Source organism: Brachyhypopomus gauderio, chromosome 2 (genome assembly GCF_052324685.1).
Source record: "Brachyhypopomus gauderio isolate BG-103 chromosome 2, BGAUD_0.2, whole genome shotgun sequence".
Classification (NCBI taxonomy): Eukaryota; Metazoa; Chordata; class Actinopteri; order Gymnotiformes; family Hypopomidae; genus Brachyhypopomus; species Brachyhypopomus gauderio.
In genome coordinates, this window is record NC_135212.1 from 21,250,701 (window position 1) to 21,275,328 (window position 24,628).

At 42.0% G+C, this 24,628-nt stretch overlaps 1 protein-coding gene across 1 annotated transcript; it reads left to right on the forward strand.

Moving 5' to 3' along the window:
- Positions 1-5,940: 5,940 nt before the first annotated feature.
- Positions 5,941-20,856, forward strand: n4bp1 (nedd4 binding protein 1). The gene is made up of 7 exons (XM_076990836.1): positions 5,941-6,464; positions 12,861-14,341; positions 17,696-17,826; positions 18,371-18,467; positions 18,744-18,851; positions 19,072-19,173; positions 19,330-20,856. Exons 1-7 carry the CDS (start codon positions 6,156-6,158, stop codon positions 19,580-19,582), a joined length of 2,481 nt encoding a protein of 826 aa, XP_076846951.1. The 5' UTR covers positions 5,941-6,155; the 3' UTR covers positions 19,583-20,856.
- Positions 20,857-24,628: the final 3,772 nt, after the last annotated feature.

Genomic DNA, 24,628 nt, shown 5'->3' on the forward strand with positions numbered 1-24,628 from the left:
GAGCCTAATGGGAGAAATCTCAGTCTGCGTAACAGGCTGCTCTAGTAAAGGATGCCGCTTCACTCCCTGCGTTCATTTTGACCATATTTGCATTTGGTTATGAGGATGTGTTGTGGCGTCCACACAATGTGCAATTTACAGTCATATCCCAGCAGATACCCACTCCACTCTCCTGTACTGTTCATCACAACTTCTCCTCTCCGTGAACTCCAATAAAGACTGTATTCCCCTGTTCTGTATGTCTGGACTCCTAATAATGAAATATATTGATCTGAGAATTACGTTTTGCTCTGTAGCCAGGGTAGGAAGAAAAGCTGTGAAGAGCAGCTGCAGCCCAGAGAGAGAGAGAGCGCCATCTAGTGGTCTGAGAGAGTATTCTGCATTGGATCTTCCTCGGAATATAGACATTTAGAATGATCATGTTACATAAAAGAATTGTGTAGGTTACAGTTCATCTATGCAGGATAGATGTCAATAAGTCAATATATAAAGTGAATATATAAAGTGAGTAAAATGTGGTCTGTGGTTGCCATTCTGTCTCTTCTATTCTGTTGGTCCAGTCATTCAGCACATGCGCTGGTTTGGTGCACATAAAGAAAAATAGGAACGTGAGCTCATAAGTGTGCGCAGGCCTCTAGGCCCCCAGAAAGCATATCATGTGTTCCAAGACCAGGGGCATTTCAAAGTCCCTCTGTCTGTTTCTGATTACCATTGTCTGGTGGACATCATGAACCAGCAGGGCCGGCCCTTCCATTTTTTTTTTTTTTTTTTCCAAATGAACAATTAATAAATGTGAAAACAAGCAAAGTCCACATAATCATATTTTCATTGTTTAATAATATTAGTCAAATTAATAATTCTTATAATAACAACACACGACACCTATCACCCGCGCGCCAACCCGCCCTCCCCCGCGCGCTCTGCGCACCTCGTTACTGTTTCTCTGTACACCGCAGAGTGAGTGACATCTCCCTGTAAAGACGTCAAAAAGGCAGAAGTCCTCTGGTGCCCAGGGTAGAAAAATGAGAAACGTGAAGGAAGAAAGGCGGCAAAAAACAGGTAATATAATGGTAATATGTGGTGAATTAACACTAAACCATTGGCGAACCGTCAGGGACTTCAACGCCTTCTCTGAAGGTTAATTGATCTTTAAAAGGATGCTTTATCTATTATATGTAATATATGTTAATAACGCTTCACCAATAATTTGTATTTTTCCTATAAATCGGCTTTCAAATCCACTTTTCGTACTTGTGCTGGAAAAAAAAACTTAGTGCTGAAATAAAAAATCAACCAATCAGAATATTTCACACCGTTGTTTCTAGGTAAAAGAGAGAAAGGCCCTCCCCCAGGAACTTCTGTTTATCTGTCGCATACGCTTGCCTTTTACATTGAGAGCTTTTATTATAGATTGGCAGTTTTATCAACCAATCATATTATCCAATTAGAATCGTTATGTAAAATAGTTTTTAAATATTTTTGTACAACACCTTTATATTTATTGCTTGTTATATGGTAATATTTAAGTCATTTGCTTTTTATTTGTTTCTTTAATAGTGACACAATTGATGATGCAGGGGGCACCAACCAAAATCTCGCCTAGGGCACCACATTGGTCAGTGCCGGCTCTGTGAACCAGCCATTGTCATATATGACCACCTCTTAAAACGTCATGATGACATTGTACTGATGTTTATAGTCAAGGAGGATCTGACTTGGGTTTTGAGGATTGAAGTCTGAGGAGGCCCCATGGGTCTGGTGAATCAGGAGTTCATTCATGGCCTCCGCATGTTTTAGTATGTCCATGCACACACATGGCATAGAACACTATGTTTTATTAGCACCATATAGAGCCACCTGGGGCCACAGCTAGATGAACTGATCATATTATTTGAGTCTTAACACCTTTCATACACACTGGCAATTCAAAGTGCTTTACACAAGAAAAGAAAGAGCGGAGTAGTTCATTTTGTTAGTGGTAGTTGTCTAGGGCCTTCTTGGGTGCCTAACAATGTGTGTGTGTGTGTGTGTGTGTGTGTGTGTGTGTGTGTGTGTGTGTGTGTGTGTGTGTGTGTGTGTGTGTGTCCCTTTGTGTCCTTACAATGTTGTTTAAACTGCATTGTAAGGACACTTTCATCAAATGTTCAATGGATTAGAAAAATGGATTTATCTGTAACTGACATGTGTTAGACAATCTGAAGGACTCACAGGTTCAGTAACGACTGGGTCTTTGATCCTGCGCCTCCCTACCCCTCCCCTTATGTAGCCTAAATACACTCCATACATATATATATATATATATGTGTGTATATAAAGTTAATATAAATATGAATAAATTATTCAAACACCGTAAAATAGGACAAAAGAATGACAGCTCAAAGAACTAATCAGGTGTGATGATCACTGTCATATGTTTGTTGTTGTAGTTGTTTTTCTTTCTTTTTTTCAAAGTGTCTACATGAGGAAGCCATCTGTCTAACAATAGATTTATCTAGTGTCTTTGTTCATAATAATTGGGAGCCAGAAGAGGGCACCAAAAATAGAAATGCAGCATGGTAGATCGCGTTTGAACAAGTTAGATCGGATGTGAACAGGTTAGATCGGTTGTGAACATGTTAGATCGGGTGTGAACATGTTAGATCGAGTGTGAACATGTTAGACCAGGTGTGAACATGTTAGGTGTGAACAGAGGTGGGTATTCAACAATTTTACTCAAGTAAAAGTACTGTTACTTAAACCTAATTTTACTCAAGTAAAAGTATGCATCCAAAAATTTACTTGAGTAAAAGTAAAAAAGTACTTTGATTATAAGCTACTCAAGTAGTGAGTAAATGCAGAGTACTGTCTCGTGTCTGTAAATTACATCATGGAAAACATGATGTAATTTAGAAAACAATGACTTTTAATGATGATGAAAATAATGTATTATAAATAAATGTAATATATAAATATAAATATTATTTATTATTATATGTATTTTTGTTTGTTCCCACTTTTTAGGCCTGTGTAACTTCCAGTGGTGAACCGTACTTACTGGCCATGGGCCTTCACTAGACATAGCCAAATGAAAACATGACCGTAGTGTTAAAAACACGTCCATACCACTGTTGTCATCATCGCGTCTACTATGTGCAACATATTACCTACACAACTTCTGCATCATTTAACCACCAAATGCCAGTCAGTTAGAAGTCCAAACATCACAAATCGTTCACAAATTCGTTCACAACACATTTTCACCAGTGCACACACTATTGACCTGACATATAGAATGGAACCCGCAACAATCCTTTAAGCACAGCGACACGTACATAATCCCTTACTAAAACTGAAACCAAGCAATTGCACATTTTAATTAGTCATACACTAAATCATGGAGAGTAGAGTCACTCATGCAAATTACAATCATACAGTTACAGATTTATACACCACAGGGGGTCAAAAGGTCAGGAGGACTTTCTTAATTATAATTTATTATATATATTATTATATAAGAAATTTTTTATTTAAAAATGCTCACTGTTTTAGAACTATCAGCCAGCTGGTTCGAGGAGAATTTCTGAACGTTTATGTTACTAATAGAATATGCTGCCTCCTCTATGGCAAGATAAGCAGGTTGCATGTGAGCCGGATGCATATGTAAGAAGGGTGCACACGTGAGCAGGGTACACACGTAAGCGGCGTGCACACGTAACCAGGGCAGGGTACACACGTAAGCGGGGAACACACATAAACAGGGTACACATGTAAGCAGGGTACACGCATAAGCGGGGTGCACATGTGTGCAGGGTGCAAACGTAAGCGTAGTGCACACGTGAGCAGGGTGCTTGCGTAAGCGTGGTGCACACGTGAGCAGGGTGCACGCGTAAGCGGGGTGCATAAGCTCACACTCAAATGAAAGTGAAAGTGGGGAATTTTATCTGGTTTCATCCAACACTGCTCTGCCAGGTCTGCTGTGGTGAGGGAGTAATGGCATGAGTATAATGGGAGCATAAGGACATGTTTTCTTTCATTGGTTTGGCACCTTCCCTGTGTTTTATGTCGAACATAATAAAAATAAGATAGATAGATAGATAGATAGATAGATAGATAGATAGATAGATAGATAGATAGATAGATAGATAGATAGATAGATAGATAGATAGATAGACAGACAGAGAGACAGACAAAATTATTCACTTGCATGCTACTCGTTTAATCTAAACGAACCAATCTAAATGAAGTAAATACGGAATGAACTAGTTCAGAAACGTCCCCCTTTAGTACTAGCCACAGTATAACGGAAGCACAAGGTAAAAAACTTCGCGGTAGACATTTCGAGACCACACGTTCACCATCACCTCAGAAATGTAATGCTACACGTCGACTATTAATACTACGGAGATTGAAACATAAAGCAGAACCTGTGAGACCGCATAATAGCTTTATTTAATAAGTTAAACGTATAGAGTGTATAGAATGATCCAGAGGTGGGGACTCGAGTCACATGACTTGGACTCGAGTCAGACTCGAGTCATTAATATTAAGACTTTTGACTTGACTTGAAAAAATATTCAGAGACTTAGACTTGACTTGGACTTTTACACCAATAACTTGGGACTTGAATTGGACTTGAACCTGTTTACTTGCAAAGACTTGCTTTTTTTTAACCCCAAATCTAAATTTTAAAACGCATATTAATATTTATAAAGTGCACCCCATTAATTTCATTTCCGTCCTTCTGACGCAGACCGGTGTTACACCAGATTCTGTGACCGTCGAGTTTTTTGACCACAGGGGGCGCTATTTCACAGTTTCTGTTCAGAGGCACAAACGCTTTACGAATGCTACGTAAACTACGCTGATGCACTTTCTTTACTCGTTTTGTTGGTGTCCACGAGCCAAAATATCACAGATGTTTATATATACATTTTATCGTCTCTTAATTACATAAATGTACTTAAACAAGATTTACCATCCCCTCACCATTGCAGCCAACAAAGAAATCATGAATGGGATGTACAGGTGAGCCTTCTTAACTGGGGTCACCTATTCTGACGGCAGCCATCAGAATATGTGACCCCACTGAATTTCCAGGTAACAATAGTACACCGTGACCCCACAATAACAGAAAACAATGAAAAAATAACCCTAACCTTTTATTAGTCTATATTTAAACATTTTATCCAAATGTTTAGAATAATTCGTAATGACAGCATCTTGCTTACAATGAAGCTTGCTATTTTCGTGTAAAATGATGTAACGAAACATTCTTGTTTAAGTACATTTATGTAATTAAGAAAAGATAAAATGTAAATGATCTGTCATCTTTTGGCTGGCGGACACCAACAAAACGAGTAAAGAAACGCATCAGCGTAGCATTCGTAAAGCGTTGGTGCCTGTAAAAAAAAGACTCCAAAGGACTTGAAATTCCAAGTTTCAGACTTGGGACTTGACTTGACGGTTGCCTGTCTTGACTCGAGACTTGACTTGAGTTGACTGTCTTTGCTTGAGACTTGACTCGGGACTTGAGGATAAAGACTTGGACTTACTTGAGACTTGCAAAACACTGACATGGTCCCACCTCTGGAATGATCATATGCATAATAAATGATAGCAAAAAAGGTTTAAATGTTTTCAGATAAGCTTAAATGTTTTACACAGTCTAAAAAATACCAGATCTCTGATCTCTGCTACACTTTGACATTAAAGGTGGGTTTTTTTTTCTGCCAGAGCAAAAAAGAAAACCCTTTCAAAATATGAGTTGGTAAAACGTTCTATTACCTTGTAATTATGAGGTTAAAATGTCGTTATTTTGATGTCGTGTAACTTTAATATAACGTGTTGTGTAAAACGACGTATCAACGCGTGAATTGCCGCACATAATGGCCTTAAGGGGCGCTCGACCTTTCGTGCCGTGTGCAGGAAATGACGTAAGTGATTAATGGATGACGTCACCGGGGGTTTCCGGGTCCGAGGGGTTGACGGAGATAGGCAGCTACGCTAGTGTAGCTAACTAAACCAAAAGTTGCACAACGCGATACTGGTGTGCTGCTTACCGTCGCCGAAGAGAAGAAAACCCGTAAACCATGAAGGGGGGAAGCGAGTCGTATTACAAGAAATGTTTATAGTGTCGTCGTGGTAAAGCACAGACTGTGGCGCGAGTGGAGGAGAACATGTCAACAACGCGGCCCCCCCACGGCGTGAAGCGCATCCCCGAGGTATCCTGCGCAGGGCCGCCGGGAAACGGCCACTCTTCCGCCGCTAGCAAACAACTACCAGGGACGCTCACCACCGACGAATTCGCCGTGCACGAAGAGAAAGAAAACGAGTTAAAGTCTACAAAGCCCAGAGTTGAAAAAGTTTTCAAAGTAACGTTCACCATTATTGGCCTGTTGGACCACACTCGAGCCTACGGGAGCCAGGCGTCCAGGCCGATCTGGCTCCAGTTGAAGGGGGATAAAGAGGACGTGTTGAAGGCCAAGGTAAACCTGCATTCACATAACTGGTAACTCGGGGTTCGCTGGCTAGCTGTGTTGGCATCACGGCTTGGTTAACTCTGGGTTAAATCACATGTAATATACTGCTTAGATTGCAATCTAGGTCGTGTGAGGTGTGACGTTATGAGCTGGTTAAACGGGCATATCTGTGTTCATTATGCAGTTTATTGACAGCTTCGGTATTGCATATGAACCTCAGAGATCTGTCACTATAGTATCTACTACAGCTACTTGAGACATAATTTAGATAATTGATGAGCAGTTTAGTTACCAAAACTATGCTCGCGTTTTCACCAAATCTGCCCATGAGGACTTTCGCAGCATTTCAGAGTAACACAGCTGGCAGCCTCTCATAAAATGGGATGCATTGCTGGCTTGTTAAATCTCCTTTCTGTTTTTGTTTGTTTTTTGTTTATTTTTCTCCATGAGGTTTACGACCATAACGCTTAAGTGAAAACTTTATGCCACACGTAGATTTGGGCCTGACGTGTTGGTGTATTACAGCATTGTTCACGGTGATGTGTAAAGAGGAAGCAGGCATAGATGCCGGTGCCAGTAAACGTGGAATATCCGCATACTGATAAGCACTTGAACGGAAAGCCCAGGACTTCAATTGTATGGTGTTCATATGACCATATGGTGTAGTGACCATTTTGAAGATTCACATATTTATTTATGCAATACTCTAAATCAAATGTAACCTCGTTAGTTTAAACGTTCAAAAACGTCACTAGTAATTACCAGATTTCTGGCATGCAACAAGGAAAAAGTTAAAGATTTATGGATGTGTTCTGGTAGATAAATTTATTTTTTTAAAATACAGCATCTGTATTATTCATTATTAGTTGTTAATCGTGGACTTAGGTCAATATATGTGTAGCCTGTATCACACCTGCTGGATGGAGAGACAAATCATGTAACCCATGACAAACTTTTTTTTTTTTGAGATCTTTGTGTTTGACAGGCACCTCGTTTTGCTCAATCAGGATGGGGACCCCCCGGTCTACTATTTTCAGTTTCCACTGCCTTTAAGAGTTGTTAGTTTCATCTTCTTGTCTTTACTGGTAATCTGTACCCGTAACATACCGTAAATGTAGTACTCATACAAAACGGATAGAAAAAAATCCTCAGGTTTTTCTTTCTTATTGTAATGGTCTACCCTGGGGGGGGGGGGGGGGGGTTCCTGTGTCATAATGACACATGCAACCACTGCAGAGGAAAACAAGTGTTTGTATCACACACCCGCACAGTCGCTCTGAGTCAGATGATAATAAGCTTAACATATGATGGGTGTTAAATATTATTATAGGCTTACTCTGTGCTCCTCTCAGGAACGATCAGATATGAGACAGACCATATGACAGTGTGTTACTGTGATGAATTATTTCACTGTTTGGTTTTCTTGGCATTCTGTGTGTATAGTCAGTATAATCTCAAAATACTATTGTTTAAAAACACTCACAAAGGGCCTGTAAACAACAAGCCATGGTAATACTGTATTATCACATATATTATTGTTATTGTATTTTATTTACATATTTATATATATATATATATATATATATATGTGTGTATATATATATATATATATATATATATATATATATATATATATATATATATATATATATATGCAAGCAAAGTGAGATATATATATATATCTCACTTTGCTTGCATAGCTTATGGGGGACCTCTGTTTCTCTCTCTCCCCCTCCACTTATACCCACACACAGTACCAGTGAAAATGTTGGACATGCATATACTCGAATACTTGAATCTGTTAAATACAATCTTTGATTTTAGATTCTTCAAAGTAACTGTGCCATAATTTGATGGCCGCTTTGGACGCTCTTGGTGTTCCCTTATCCTGGTTCACGAGGCCGCCCCTATGGTGCTTCACCATCACTCCGGAAGACATTCTCACATACGCAGAGGGGGAGTGATTATAGTTCTGACTGTTTGCTGAGTAGTGTGTGTGTGTGTGTGTGTGTGTGTGTGTGTGTGTGTGTGTGTGTGTGTGTGTGTGTGTGTGTGTGTGTGTGTGTGTGTGTGTGTGTGTGTGTGTGTGTGTGTGTGTGTGTGTGTGTGTGTGTGTGTGTGTGTGTGTGTGTGTGTGTGTGTGTGTGTGTGTGTGTGTGTGTGTGTGTGTGTGTGTGTGTGTGTGTGTGTGTGTGTGTGTGTGTGTGTGTGTGTTTGTGCGTGCGTGCGTGCGTGCGTGCGTGCGTGCGTGCGTGCGTGCGTGCGTGCGTGCGTGCGTGCGTGATTTACCTCTTGGGTTTTTTATACTGACAAATATCACGCTCCTCTTCGCAATATGTATTGAACCCCTTGCAATCCGTATTAGACAGCATGAAACTCTCAACCCCATCCGTCTAGGAGGTGTGGACCACCATCTGTTCTTATACGCTGATGATGTGGCAATTTTTATGTCTCAGCCTGAATTATCCATTCCTATTCTGTTAGATCTTATTAAGTCATTTGAGGCCATTTCTGGGTACACAATCAACTGGCAAAAAAAGTGAGTTCATGCCTCTGGGGAAAACTCCCAAATCAGAGTTTTTGCATAGACTACAATTTAAAGTTACAGACAGGTTAAAGTACCTTGGAGTAACCCTCCCAAAAGACCCAAAATTAATTTTTAAATTGAATTTCCATGAAAAGGTGGAAAAACTAGAAAGCAGATATTGGAAGGTGGCGCACGCTTCCTCTCTCAATGGTGGACCGTATAAATGCCATAAAGATGGTTTCGCTGGCAATATTTCTTTATTTGTTTCAAAATCTTCCAATTTTTTTAACCAAGTCTTTCTTCAAGTTGTTGGACTCAATAATCATGCCATTTCAGGGCCTGAATTTCAGTGAGGGATTGCGGGAATTGTGCACTATTTCTTGGATTCCCGCAAATGTAGCCATAATAATGCGGGAAACTCCCGCACACAATTACAGCCAAAACGTTGAGCAAAACAATAGCTCTGTTTGTATTGTGAGACGGACAGATAGTCGGACAGACCGACTTCCGTACTGGACGCTGCACTCGGCGCTCTCACTCTTCCTAGCACCGCGGCGACCAAACTAATCCTCAGGATTCAAAGACAGGTGACGGTAGTAAACTAAAGCAGCAGTCCAAAGATATGTTTCAGTCCAACTGGCCAAGAATATATCCTTGGCTCGAACTTAATAGCGGTGAAATGAGCTGCTCGATTTGTAAAATGTACGGTGCTGTGCCTTTTACCAGCCGATGCTACAAAACATCGACTAAGTCGCCACTCGGCTAGTGTCTCTCATACAGCAACACTGAAAAGAAAGCGTGAGGCTGATCTGAAAGAGGTGGTCAATAACAGAGGAGAAGTGCAAAAAAACAGATTACCAGATTACCAGATTAAAAACAGATTACCAGATTAAGTTGCCAACTTTATCACTTTGAGTGAGATTTGATTTTAGGAGGGAGGGAGGGAGGGGGGGTGGCGGCGTGTGTGTAAAATATTGGCCGGGGGGCGGGGTGTGCGTGTGTAAATTGTTGGGGGGGGGGGGGGGTGTAAAATGGACACATTAAGTATTATATCAGAGCGATATAAGCGAACTAGTGGCGCCAGAGCGAACTAGTAACTCATTGAATCATAGATGTAGATCACAGATAAATAAACTAGATTTTTTTAGCGTGAGAAATCGGATGTATAACGTTTGTGCGTGTGAAGACGTTCAAATGCGTGTGTCTCACACGAGAGTTGGCAACCCTGGATTACTGCAATGTATAAATTTCTGCCTGATGCCCAGTCAGCTGATTATGTGATGACACATTTCAGCACACAAAACAGACGTAAAATTAAGTTATAACAAGCCTAACCAATGCATGCTAATTTCAGAGCTTGGCCCTCCAAGAGAGCAGTTGGAATGTTTGTGAATGGTTTTTTTTTTTTTTTTTTTTTTTTTAGAAAAGAAAGACCAAGGAGAGGACAGATCAGGGTAGAGAAGAACTGAGACAAGTTACAATGTGTATATATATTGTGTGTGTGTATATATATATATATATATATATATATATATATATATATATATATATATATATATATATATATATATATATATATATATATATATATATTATATATCTTGTTGAAGCACAGCAAGACCTGTATTTAGGTTCACTAGAAGTATCCCCCCCAAAATGTAGAAATCCCCCTTATGACCTCTTGCTTACTGGGTTGAAGGTTACAATCCTGGTGTTTCAACAGACACTCCAGCCTGGGTTGCCATTGAAAATGCTGATGTTACAAACATTTCACTCCCAGCTCTTCTTTTTTCAACACCTAGCCTTCTCAACCTAAAAGTAAATAACCAATTAATTCGTAGTAGTTTGAGAATATGGCAGCAAATTAGGAAGTGTTGCGAACTATCTGGTACCTCTGTTTATGCTCCTGTGTGTCATAATCATGCGTTTCCACCTTCACTGTCTGATGCAACTTTTCACACTTGGAAATTAACAGGCATAGTTGCTTTGAAGGATTTGTACATCAGTAAGCATTTTGCTTCGTTTACTCAACTGCAACATAAGTTCTCCCTCCCAGCATCACATTTCTTCAGGTACCTGCAAGTTAGGATCTATGTACGCCAAAACATAGATGATTTCAAAATTCTTCCTGAGGAAAGTAAGATTTATAATCTTTTGTTTGGCCCACCAGATTCAAGGCACCTAATTTCAAATTTTGTTAAAATATTCTCTGAACAATTGGATTGTGCTACCCAGTCTTTGAAGAATGCTTGGGAAGAAGAGTTGAGTATCCAGATTGATGATATTGTTTCGGGGGAAGGTCTCAGTAGGATACAACGTTGTTCCATCAATGCTAGACATCACCTTATTCAGTTCAAGGTCATGCATAGGCTCCACTACTCTAAAACCAAATTGCATAAAATATATCCAACTGTCTCCCCTTTGTGTCAGAGATGCAAGTCTGCAGAGGGTAGCCCACCTTTTCTGGTCATGTCCAAAACTGTATGACTTTTGGTGTAGTGTATTTCAATGGTTTTCTGAGCTGTACAATTGTGTTTTCAAGCCTGACCCACAGGTGGCACTTTTTGGGTTCTCAATGTCTCTGTTGCCGCAAAGTATGCGTGTACAACATACCATAATGTACTGAATGGTTATTGCAAAAAAACTAATTTTAATGCTCTGGAAGTCGGAGGCAGTGCCCCTTTTCAAGACACGGTTGTCTGAGCTCACATCTTTATTACACATGGAGAAAATCAGGTACAATCTGTCTAACAATCTCAGAGAATTTTACAAGATATGGCGGCCATTCTTGGACCATCTCGAAGAGTTTGATGGAGACCTTGAAATAATGTGACAGGCTACCCACCTCTTACTCTTTTCTTTATATATAAATGCTGGCTTTGCACTAGTGAAGATAGGTCATTGCCTTAGTTTGTACACCCCGTCTGTTTTGTTTTTGTGTGTTTTTATTTCCCTTTCTTTTCTTTCATTTTCTTAAGCATATTGTATTATTTTTTCAGCTGTTTACCTGTCAATTTGTATATAAAATTTCTGAAAAACTGTAATAAACATATTGATTAAAAAAAAAAAATATATATATATATATATATAATATATATATATATATATATATATATATATATATATATATATATATAATCATGCTGTAAAAATAATGATATTAAAATCTGATATTAATGTAATGGTTCATGTTGATTAAAGTATCTTGATTTTGTTTTTGCCGTTTTACCAACCCCAACTGCAGTCATGTTCCCTAATGTGGCTTTCATTTTCCATAATATTGCATAAAGCGATTGGTTAGCCTTTGTCAGTATCACAGTAACACACTTCAGATTTGGAGTTCTGCCCAGGAGTTAAGGGGTTAAATATTGAGCTGAATCATTGCTGGAACTTGCAGGCACAGCTACAGGTGTAATTGTAAATGTGTTCTGTTACTTAAGCAAACATTTTGCCTCAGCCACTGTGTTTCCACTTTCATGAAAGGTTTACAATAGTGTAATTCCATAATGTACAATTAGTAATGGTGCAGTACATTACAACAGTACAGTTGTTTTAATTTGGAATTATACACAGACGTCTTCATCTAGATATTATCATGTAAACGCATGCTTTTTTTCCTGACATGTTATATTGCTGTCAGAATAACTATCAGCTATCAGCATTATCTATCATTAAATCTATTGTATGTTTGGCAATTTTAGTTTTTATTAAAGCAAATATTAGATACAACAAATCAAATTTTAATGGCTGTATCTGAATTACATGGAAACACTATCCTCCTTAACCTGGGACTGGCTGGACGGGGTATGTAAGCAGTGGGATCACAGCCTTTAGGATGTGTTGACTCACAGAGCCATGCTGTTCTTGTTCTGCAGGAGTATGTGAAGGGTCTGTGTGACCCAGAGCTGCAGAAGGAGGAGCGCTACCCCGTGGACATGCACTGCATCTTTGCCGGTGCCCAAGGCCTCTTCCTGGACCGTTTGCTACGGGACACCAGCGCCGAGGTGCAGGTGTTGGAGCCGGGACGGCTGAAGTTACTGGGATGTGCGGAGGCCGTGGTGATGGCACAGAGCCGCGTGCAGCAGTTTGTCGCCCTCTTCAAGGAGAAACGCAGCCTGCCTTCCGACCGCGAGCCCTTGGTCAAGCGCACATTTAAGACGTTCGTAGAAGAGCGAGCTGATAAGTACACCATGGAGTTGCTGCTTCTGCCCAGTGCTCTGAAGGAGGAGCTTCTGGGGCTAGCACAAAGCCCCACACAGCCAGGGGGCGCTATAGATGTGGAGCAGGACCGCTCTCAGACCAGCACGCCTGTCACCGAGCTCTCCAATTACATCCTGGACGCCTCCTTCGAGGATAAGGTCACGAGGCCGATGGACTCGGCGGTGGTGCTGAACGGGCGGCCCTCGCACAAGCGGCGCTCTTCCGAGAGCGAGCAGCGCGACACCAAGAGGCAATACTCGCTGGAGAGGCGGGACGAGGAGCAAGAGAGGGAGGAGCAAAGGAAGGCCGGCCACACCCACACCAAAACGCCCATCAGGGCCGTGCTGGCGCTGGACTCTAATGAAGTGCCAGACGAGGGAGAGGCGGTGAGCCCCGAGACCAACCTGCGTTGCCTGGTGAACTTCTTCAGAACCATGGGCTACCAGCAGGAGGTGGTGGAGCGGGTGGTGTGGGAGACGGGCCAGACGGAGGACACGTTCTTGCTGCTAGAGCGTATTGTTGAGGAGACGGAGGCGTGCACAAAAGGAGGCCAGCGTTCCTCCGTCAGCACCAATGGTGACGACCTTTCCCCCTCCACCCACGCCCTCTCCAGCTCTTCCTCCACCTGCGTGCGGCACAAGGAGAAAGACAGAGTCAAGTCAAACCCGCAGAGTCAAACCCTGACGGCCACCAAGCCCAGAGAGAACAGCCAGGCGGCCAGCAGTAACGGCCTGAGCCAAAAGAACCAGACAGTCAGCATTGTGATAGATGATGACGACGATGTCATAGAGATGGACAGGAAGTCCCGGACAGTGGGACCGCTGGACTTTAGGTCAGACTCCAGGTGTGACTACCTGTCACGGGGGGGCTCTCAGACAGTGGGGCCCATCCGGCTGGAGACGGTGACCATGCTCCGGGCTGCTTCACAGGGCCCTCATGTTGCCGAAATGCGACCGGGCTGCTCCTACCAGACTATTTCTGGACGTGTGCCGTTACCCCACGTAGAACCGGCAGCGCACTGCAAGGCCACGCCTCTGACCGGAGTGTCTCGGTTCCGGCAGACCCTGTGCACACCCTATCAACTGGTCCTTCAGGACGAACCGGGTCGGCGAGACCTTCGCCACATCATCATAGACGGCAGCAATGTGGCCATGGCGTGAGTGGACATTTGGGCTGTTGAGAGGGTGATCAGCAGCGTTCATGTCACCCGCTTCTTTCTGTGTGTGTGTGTGTGTGTGTGTGTGTGTGTGTGTGTGTGTGTGTGTGTGTGTGTGTGTGTGTGTGTGTGTGTGTGTGTGTGTGTGTGTGTGTGTGTGTGTGAAAGAGATTTTGTTTCGTGTACGCATGCGCGTGTGTGTGTCTGCGTTTGAGTATATGTAAAGGTTAACATGTAACTTCCAGTAAGTCAGTTTGCATGTTTTTAGTGTGTGTGTGCGTGTGTCAGAATGAGAGAGCGCACACACACACACACACACATCTGTCCGTACAGGATGCAGGGTGCGTGGGAGGAGCCTGGGTTGGCTCAGGTTATGTGGGCTCTGCCCACACGTCTTTCGTCTTCCTCTTTGTGGGCTACTGTGTCTTAGCTTCTGCTCGATGGCCTCTGGGTTTCTCTGCAGTGCTCCGGGTGGTTTCCTTCTGGTAATGAGAGCTGTGAACGTGGACTCCAAAGCATGATGAATAGTTTATCTGTAGGTGGATGACTTACAATGGGAACGTATTTGAATAACAGTGAAATTGAACATAAGTAGTAATGATGTGGGAGACTCTACTGTAGGAGACCCTCAGGGGAAACGTCCTTGTAGAACATGCCCACATGAGCTGTAGCACACCACACACCCTGCTGATGAAGGGTCTCTATTTGTTCCCTGTATGGAATACCGTATGCCACCATTTTACCATTCATATGTTTTTGTTGTTGTAGAAAGGAGAAATCTGAAACTATAACTATGCTGTAATAGGCTCCTCACTTGAGCAACTTCCCAGGGTAGTGGACTCTGGAACATATAATCATTCAGCCATGCTGCAATAATGATCGTTATCCTGCTCAAGGAGGAACTGGAGTTCATTTTTACAGCCGCCACCACCACCACCACAACTTTATCTGTAATGGTTCAAACAGATGACCCATATGTGAACAGCTGATGAAAACTTGTTGCCATAGCAGCTGGAAAACAATGCTCTGGAGTACCAGAGCAGCTGGGAAGATGGGTAACTGTTTTGATGCCAGTGGTGCTGGACATAATCTCTCACTGAAAAGGTGATTGGGAGGGCACTATATTATTATGCTGTTGGTTTCACAGTGAACATGGTGTGTTGGTGATTGGCCATGCGATGGTTCCACTGTTATGATGTAATATCGGACCAAAAGATGTCTGTGTTGAAACACTCATTTGGAATATCATTCAGATGTGTCAACACAGGGAAATTTCAGCATTTTGGTTCTTTGTCACAGTTTTTTGTTAACTGGTGATATTTGAAGGTAACCAGGTCAGGGAGGCAGGTGAAACTCTTGGTTAGAGTACATGGGTTTTTTAAGAAATAAGAGGGAGAGATGAATGGGGATTTTTTTTTGCATATTTGGCTATTTGTATTTCCAGATTGGCAAGGTAATTTTACTGCATACGTCAGCTGCGGTGGATTTAGTAACACTTCCTGTTCAGAATCACTTTCTCTTGTAAAGGGAAGTTCCCTCTATGGAGCGTGATCCTGTCTTTGTGCTTAGATAAAATACAGGTGTGTGCTTTTACCCACTCCTGCATTACGGCAAAATGTTGTAGATCATCACTTTGGAAATGTAATCTTCTTTTTGGATCTGTAATGTAGTCACACAGAGTTTTCACCAAGGGGACTTTTTGTATTTCTTTGCCTTTAACATATCAACATAGCATATCTGACCAGCAGATATTGGCAAATAAATAGTTAGGCTGGATTAATTGTAGGAGACAATCATATAAAAAATATTAGAAAGATGCCTTTTAATCTCAGCCAAGTTAAGGGGATAGTTACCAGAAACTTAAGAGAAAAAAATGACAATCTTAAACATTGTTAGATCTAGGGCTGCAGCTATCGAGCATTTCAGTAATCGAGTACTCTACTGAAAAATCGATTCAATTAATCGAGTAATCGGATAAAACAGAATTGCTTGGTTAAGGAGCAATTAAAAATACAAAAGAGAAAACAAGACATTTCACTTAATAATGACTGACCAATCAGTTTCCTTTTTTAGATAAGTTATATTTTTAAATTCACAACATACATTTCCAAATTGTAAATGCAAATAGAAATAAATACCACAAGTAAATAAATTAAATTCAATTACTTTCAACTTAGAATTTCTTGTATCAAAACTACAGTATATCAGTATCATATTCTTTCCTGCTAAAGTAACTGGTAAGGTAAAGTAGCTCCGCTATCTTTAATTTATTTATTGTTTGTCGTCTTATCATCTTAACTCCACAGCGCTGTTACATAATGCCTGTATTAAGTTATTAAGAACTTGTCTCCGTTGTACTAAACTAGCCACACATTCGACAGTATTGCTAAAAATCAGCACTCCACAGAGCTGTCGTTATGTTATTAAGGTACATTAATGTTAATCTCATTAATTTGTTGTAAATAAAATTTACATTGTCCCGGCTCCACCGCTCCATTCCGCGTGTCTTCGGCCAAGATGGTGCAGCATTGAAGATGTGCTGTTGTGGTAGTCAAGGACTATGTTGCACCGAATACATGTCACTGTATTGTTCTTGCTTTCGAACCTAAAATGCTCCCATACTTTCGACATTTTCTGTCTTTTCCTATAGCCCTTTTCTTCACGTACGTTGTCGCTCTTTTCCCTCGCTGCTTCCATATTCCCGCTTCTCAACTAAAAACCTCCGCCGCGTGGGTGACGTAAACGTGTTGCGCTACATTAAAATTAGTCAGTGCGAAATACCGTTTTAAAATAAACGATTCTTCGAGGCACAGAAAATTACTCGATCACTTTTTGTAATCGAGTAACTCAAATTACTCGAGTAATCGTTTCACCCCTAGTTAGATCTTCAAACATCTATGGGACTTCATATTCTGTAGTGCAAATAGCAATACATACAAGTGGTCCATTCTGTTATGGAAAACCCTTTAGCTCCAGATGTGCATGTGATGTACGTATGTTGGTGTGGACCTGGTCGCTTTGCCCTCATCTAACGTGAAAGGTGATCTGGCCAGGACCATGTGACATCACGCCAGTTAAGTTGTAATATATAAAATCAGTGGCAAAGTTTCATCAGCAGTCAGTGGTTTTTTAGGACCTTTACGATGGGTCTGATGCACACGCTCCCTTTACTCACCTGCCAAACGAAGGTGCTCGGAGGTGAAGGAGTGTTTGTTTCCTATAAAACACACACAGAGAAAAGCATGTAAATATTGTCCCATTACTGTACATTACCACGGATATGGGCATCCGGCAAATACAGTGCGTGTGAATGAGACGGCTCACTCGTTGATCGGAGTTTTGACTGTTTTTCAGGCACGGCCTACATCGAATTTTCTCCTGTCGTGGGATTGCCATTGCTGTAGAGGCCTTCTGGCGAAGGGGTCATCGAGAGATCACCGTCTTTGTACCCCAGTGGAGGCAGAAGAGAGACCCCAACATCACTGGTAAGGCCCTAGAGCAGGGGTGGCCAACCCGCCAGAGACCTAGAGCCATTTTTTGTACTGTGTAACGGCAAAGAGCCACATCATGGATTGGCGAGTGTAAGTTGTTGAGTGGGGGGGGGTGGCGAGTGTAAGTTGTTGTGCGGGGGGTGGGGGGGGTGGCGAGTATAAGTTGTTGAGGGGGGGGGGTGGCGAGTGTAAGTTGTCGAGTGGGGGGGGGGGGGGTGTTAAATTATTAACTGTGAAGACAGTCAAATGCGTGTTTTCCACTACGACGATTTTAAAAGTATTAGCGGCTCGCTAGGCTTGTAAACAAACCGCGCACCACGAAAATGTAGCAGTGTGTCGCCCCGTTAGTGCAGGTGAGCCCGCGGACTGGCTGGGGAGCCGCACGAAACCAGGCAAAGAGGATTCCTTCAGTTTAACATGTCCACAAGTCCACGCTGGAGCGACTTTGGTCATAGTGCGTTCAAACAGTGATAATATTCCTTTAGCGAAGGACTGCCTGGTTGTAGATGTTAAAGTAAATGTTTCTTCTTCATCATAGAACAACACTTTCTCACTCAGCTGGAGGATCTGAGGTTGCTCTCCTTCACCCCCTCTAGAGAAGTCTGTGGGCAAAGGATCAGCTCACATGATGACAGGTGCAAGCTTCAATCCCAGTAATACTAAAGATTCATTCAGTTCATGGGCCAATCCATCTATAGCAGCACACATGCAGAAAACCTTTTACAGACTTAATGTTTACATAAACAGCCTGTGCTGATAACCTTTCCTGACTTGTTCATTTGAATCCCAGCAACAACAAAAAAAGGCCCATGGCTTATTGATGACTGAGTTAGACTCAGCTTCTGAAGCATCGCGTATCCACACCTTTTAACGTGCTGACAGGGTGTTTACTCTGGCCCCGCCCCCTGTAGGTTCTTTCTTCACTTGGCAGAGAAGACCGGCGGCGTTATCGTCACCAACGACAACATGAGGGACTTTGTTACTCATTCCGAGGCTTGGAAAAAGATTATCCAGGAGAGGTTAGTCTTCCATACGTGTTTATAGTTTTTACCTCACTACTGTACTTTATTCATCATCATATAAGTATTTATAATTTTCATCTGTGATTGTAGTTCTGTTATCTCACTACTGTATTTTATCATCATATAAACATTTCAAATATTTCTTGTACCGTTGAGATTTGTGATCAAAATGAACGTTATATAGATGATGATATTAACTTTGACTGAATTTGTTCAGACTCCTGCAGTACACCTTTGTAGAGGATCATTTTATGATCCCAGATGATCCTCTGGGAAAGCATGGACCAGACCTGGAACACTTCCTGCGTAAGAACAGCCAGTAAGTCAAAACAAAAGAACATTTTTTTACCTGTGCGCTCTGGAGGTGTGTGTATGTGTGTGTGTATGTGTATGTGTGTGTGTGTGTGTGTGTGTGTAAGTGTGTGTGTGGTGTAAGTGTGTAAGTGTAATCATACCTCCCTCTTTCGGTCCTCAGCCGTCCTGCCACGTGCCTTCAGAGAACAGACCTGCGTGTCCCATCCTCTGCGTATCCACAGACTGTTCAGTCAGTGCCTCCTGCCTCCAGATCCCACAAAACGCCCACACAACGGTCACCTTTGGAAACTACAGAGTTAAAGAAGAAGTTGTACGACATCTTCCCTGACCAAAAGCAACGCATCGACTGCATTCTCAATGATAACCCTTACATGAGGGACCTTAATGCACTCTCGGGCCTCGTACTGGGCTGAACAGTTTTCTCTTGAGAGCACACATGAAGACACTGGAGGTGTGTTACAGATGTACATATGTGTAACAGTGAAAGGTGGGGGGGGTTGTTTGGTTTTTTTGTTCTTAATAAACAAATATTGTGCAGTGTTTCTTTGAAGGACACTTCTAGTCTGCTTGAGATCACAGGCTGCCTCCTTTGTGGCTACAAGCACAATTAACATAATTCAGTTTAATTTCAGTTTAAATGTTTGTGGAAAAATGTACAGTCCAAGTGCCATTCAATTGTTGTAAATATTTATTATAAATTGTCTCATAATTTATCAGTCATTATTCATAAGTCAAAATGCAGAACCATTGTGTTAAAGGTTATCCTGATGGTTGCATTTAATGGGTCTTCGCTGTACTGGCTGCCGAAGGACAGTTCTTAGCTTTTTGCTATTTTTGGTATGGTTCGCCGGTTTAATGGCAAATGCAGCATTGATTTGAACTATTGTCATTTTTGAGTCAAATTGAAGATGCTGTTTTTATTTTCTTGGGAGTTTCTAGGTAGATAGTAGGAGAGTCTGTGTATCTCAGTGAACCCTCGTGCAGTCGATGAGAGCCTGTGTAAGGAGTATGGATTTGTTGGCTTCCCTTCTTTGTAATGATTCAGATGTTAGGAGTGGTGAACCACACACAACTGTCTGGAGACACACACACACCCACCCAGTTGAGTCAAGCCTTTTCAACAGAACATACTGAATAGCTTTAAAAGGTTAAAAGGTTCGCAGAATCATTACTTAATCATCAGGCGCTCCCCTTTCCAACTCTCCATTGTGCAACACAAGCAGTGACTTCAAATATGAAACCATGTGACTGACCTAAATTTTTACTGTGCTGAATATATTGACCACCAGAGGGCTGTAAAGGAATTCTTGGCTGTACTATGTCTGTACTTAAATCTGAGAATAGGAACTAATGTACAGTTGTTTAAAGAGAAAAATAGATTTATTTGGAAATTATTCCATGTATTGCCACTACAATAGGACAATTGCACAACCTGTCCGTGTCTTTGTTCCGATCCTGTCAATCTTTTTGCTGTCATGATCATGTGTGGCAGTGGGTTCTACTTTGTGAGTTTGTACATGATTCTGGGGACGTGCTGGATTTGAGTGGAGTGGGGAAAGCAAGACCTAGGCAAGCAGTGAATTTTCCAGATGAGCTGTGGGTATCTCACAGCATCGCCGCAGAAACACTGCTTGGCTTCTCTTTGGGATGGCAGTGTTATTATAATAAAGGCCATTAATGTGTTTCATATACAGACTTTGAGTTATTTTTCCCCTCCCTCCTGTTAGGACATGGAGCTAGATCACTTAGCAGGTGCTGTAAATGAAGCCTGTCCAGCTGCTCCGGGAGAGACCAGCCGTGTAACTACGTTGGCTGCATGGCCGGCTGTCTTACACGTGCGTTTTAAGTGGGCCATTACACACTAGACAAGGCACACATGTATTCATCAGCCACACTCTACCTAGTTCACCACTGGTGAGTTTCTGTCTACAGACCATTAACATTCAATTAACACTGACTGGTTAATGGCTGAGAATGGTCTGTCAGCCAAAAAATATCCAGGACTGTTGCTTTGTGGTTGGAAAGTGAGCACTGATTTGGCACATTGTGAATTTTAAGTACCTCATGGTGTCAATTGGGTCATGATTTATTCATTATACTGTTTCCTAATCCTAGTCCTGCGAATTCTAAGTGTAGTGTTTCTTAATCCCAGTCCTGGAAGTTCTAGGTGTAGTGTTCTCTAATCCCTGTCCAGTCAAGGTCATTCATCACACATTCCTGTTTTCCTAGCTCTAACATATTCAACACAAGACTTTTGGTTTAGACATGTTCTCTTTTTGCTTTAAGTATGTGTAAATCTTTAATTACATGACAAAAATTTTGAAGTTTCACAAACATCTACTGTATATGAGTTAATAAACATTTTTCTATGCAGTTTATCTCTAGTTAGACTAAATGCTGATTAATCTGAGTAGACTGCAATGGTGAATAAAATGGTTTATCTTGCTTAGCAAGTGTTCTTTCAGGTTCTCAAAAGTTCCATAGAAGGTGATGTATGAAAGCTAACCCAAAGAAAGGGAAAGGGGTATTTTTGGGCCTCATGAGTGGCTCAGTGGTTTAAGTGTTAGCCCTGTCATAGGGAGAATGCTGGCCCAATCTCTGGTGATGACAGAGTCAGAACTGGCTCGAAGCCCAAGACGGCGTCACTGGCCTTGCTCTCTGGGTAAGCTGGATGTCTTCATCCTCCCCCTATCCTTCAACACGGGGCCAAACTATCTAGGGTATCTGCTCGCTGGTATAACAACTGTTGGCATAGGAACTGTTGTCAGGTGCCCTCCTCCAAGTGTGTTGAGCCAGCCAGTGATGTGCTGGTGGCAGCTTGAAAACATGTAGTGACTGTCTAAGACCTCCTGGGCACATTTTCATTTTTAGACTAAAGCAGGAGTGTCCAGTTCTATTATTAGAAGTTCAGGCTCAACACTACTTGATTGAACTTATCAGTGTTTATCTGCTTTTGTTATAGGTGATCTCTGCTCTGGAACTGGTGCCTTTGAGGGTTAAGTTACACTAGAAAGCCATGAGTAAGCACTACCTCACCACATCACTACAGGGCTTTGACACACTCCGGGTCACCCACATGTGAAGAACTGAACAGCTTCAGGTTGTTGGTTGCTGGCGCCCCCAGTGGCTTCCAGCAAATTCTCAGTGTGTCTGATTATTTTTTTTAACAACTTTACTACCACCTTGTGGTGGTTAAATATCAACCTGTATGCAACATTTTTTTCCTATTCTATATCCTTTTTTTTTTTCCTTTCATATTTTTTAATAAGTACAAACAAATTCCCTCAGCATACCCAACATGAAGATGATCCAGACACAGTTATCATAAATGTTATCATATAGTCTAATCCACTGAATGCACAAGTTATCTAAAAACTCCCAAAATTCATATCAGTGTCAAAATGTCCTGACCTTGCATATGTGTCAGCATTACAGCGTCCTTTCTGGACATACGTGGTTTGATTAGACACCAAGTCTGCACAACGGTCCATGTCTTCGTCTTCAGAGCCTTTATGAAGCTTATTCCTTTCCCTATATTCAAATGCTACTGTAGCAGTTCTTATTTGGTCTGAGAAAGAAAACCCATCATCACAAGCTGTTATATTGTTGCAATCTTAGCATGGTGGAACAAAGAATCCAGCCACAGTAATATATTTAGACCCCCTCTAAATAGCAGGATGTTATTCTATTTTATTTTATTGTATAACTGGTAGAGTGATCTCCTAAAGGCACTGCCATGGGGAAACAACTTTCACATGCTTTTAATCATTAGTTCACCGTCATTTAAGTGCATTCAAGTACTTCAGCACTTATGGCCGATATCAGAATATTTCCTCATCCTGTCGTATTTATACTAACACAAATCTCTCTTGACATGTTGAACATGTTTCATTTAACTTATCCGTTATGACATCTAAGAGCAGTCTCTATTAGCCTGCACAACTCATGAATATAGGCTAAAAAAATAACAAAATCTACAGTGATTAGTGAGAAGGATGTGGTGATCAGTTGTAGAGAGGGAGAGAGAGGGGGGGAGGGCAGTCTCTTCTCTTTCTCTTCTCTTTCTCTCATAACTGGGGCAGTGATGATCCTGTGGTAGGGAACTGGTCTTGTGACTGGAGGGTCGTGGGTTCGATTCCCAGGCCTGAGGCCATGACTGAGGTGCCCTTGAGCAAGGCACATAACCCCAACTGCTCCCCGGGTGCTGGGCTAGGGCTGCCCATTGCTCTGGTCATGTGTGCACCACAGCCCCCTAGTAATCACTAGTGTGTTCTAACTGCACAGATGAGTAAAAAGCGGAGGACAAATTTTGATTGGGGTTAAAAAAAAATCACAATTGACAAATATAGCACATTTACATTTTATTTTTATTTATTTAAATGAATGAAGTAATCAGATCATTGCTTCTCCACCTCATCACCCCGTTCTCATTTAAACATGGCATATAAAACTATCTTCAGTCCATGGATGAAGGCCCAGATACCGTTAACATTCCAAATCAGGTCAAATTTCCCAGAAGTGCTGCACTCCACAATATCGCCAACCCACAAAGTTTCACATCTCCTTCATCTGCGTCCTCACTCCCCACCTCTCACTCCTCCCATCTGCTCTGTTGTGACTCTCTCCCTCCCTCACACACACACACACACACACACATCCACACTCTGTGCTGAGACAATCTGCTTACTTAACCACTCAAAGTAATCCCCAGTCAGACTTGCCCTGCCCCTCTGCATTATTTTCCTCTGGTCAGATTTTTCTCTATAAGCTCACTTGGGACACATCGTCTGAGATTAGGAGTAACAGAACCCTTTAATCTTTAATAGCAAACATGCCCATGCAGATACATTTCACCACATGAGCAGGACCAAAATTCTGAGCAACTGAAGGCAACTGGAGAAACACAAGACTACATGGGAAACACTATGACTAGTCAAACACATGGGAAGCATGTTATCTGAAAATAGCAGTTAGGGTTACCATGGTGCAGATATACTCCGTTATATGCTTATTAAGGAGAATCATTATTCAATAATACATAAAACAACACAAAAGAGCTCAGTCATCAGTTCTGCTGTGAAGACGTGCATGCACAAATACACACACACAGATTGCTTGGACAGGGAGATGAGACAGTTGCTACAGTAGAGACAGCAGTCAGTGCGGACGGGGAGCCGTAGGGAACTCGGTGGAAGGCCTGTGTGCGGCCCAGGCCAAGCGTCTTAACTAAACGCACTGTTTTGACTTCCCTGTGTGGTGCACTGACTGCTCCCAAGGCTCAGGGAGGGGCAACACCCTTCCTTCCATCTGCTGCAGAGCCCCAAACAATGATGTCATTTCCTCTCTGTGGATGAGCTGGCAACTTTGAAAGCTGTAACGAAGCGGAGCTGATTTCTCCTGAAGGGCTCGCCCCTTTACGACCACTCACCGTTCACTCGCTGGGACAGACCCATACAAAG

What these genes read in the sequence shown, in the direction of transcription:
- n4bp1 (XM_076990836.1), top strand. Translation starts at nt 6,156, where the DNA reads ATGTCAACAACGCGGCCCCCCCACGGCGTGAAGCGCATCCCCGAGGTA. An exon ending in GAGAGACCCCAACATCACTG is followed by an intron (nt 17,827 to 18,370) that starts GTAAGGCCCTAG and finishes TCTTCATCATAG; the next exon opens with AACAACACTTTCTCACTCAG. An exon ending in ATCAGCTCACATGATGACAG is followed by an intron (nt 18,468 to 18,743) that starts GTGCAAGCTTCA and finishes CGCCCCCTGTAG; the next exon opens with GTTCTTTCTTCACTTGGCAG.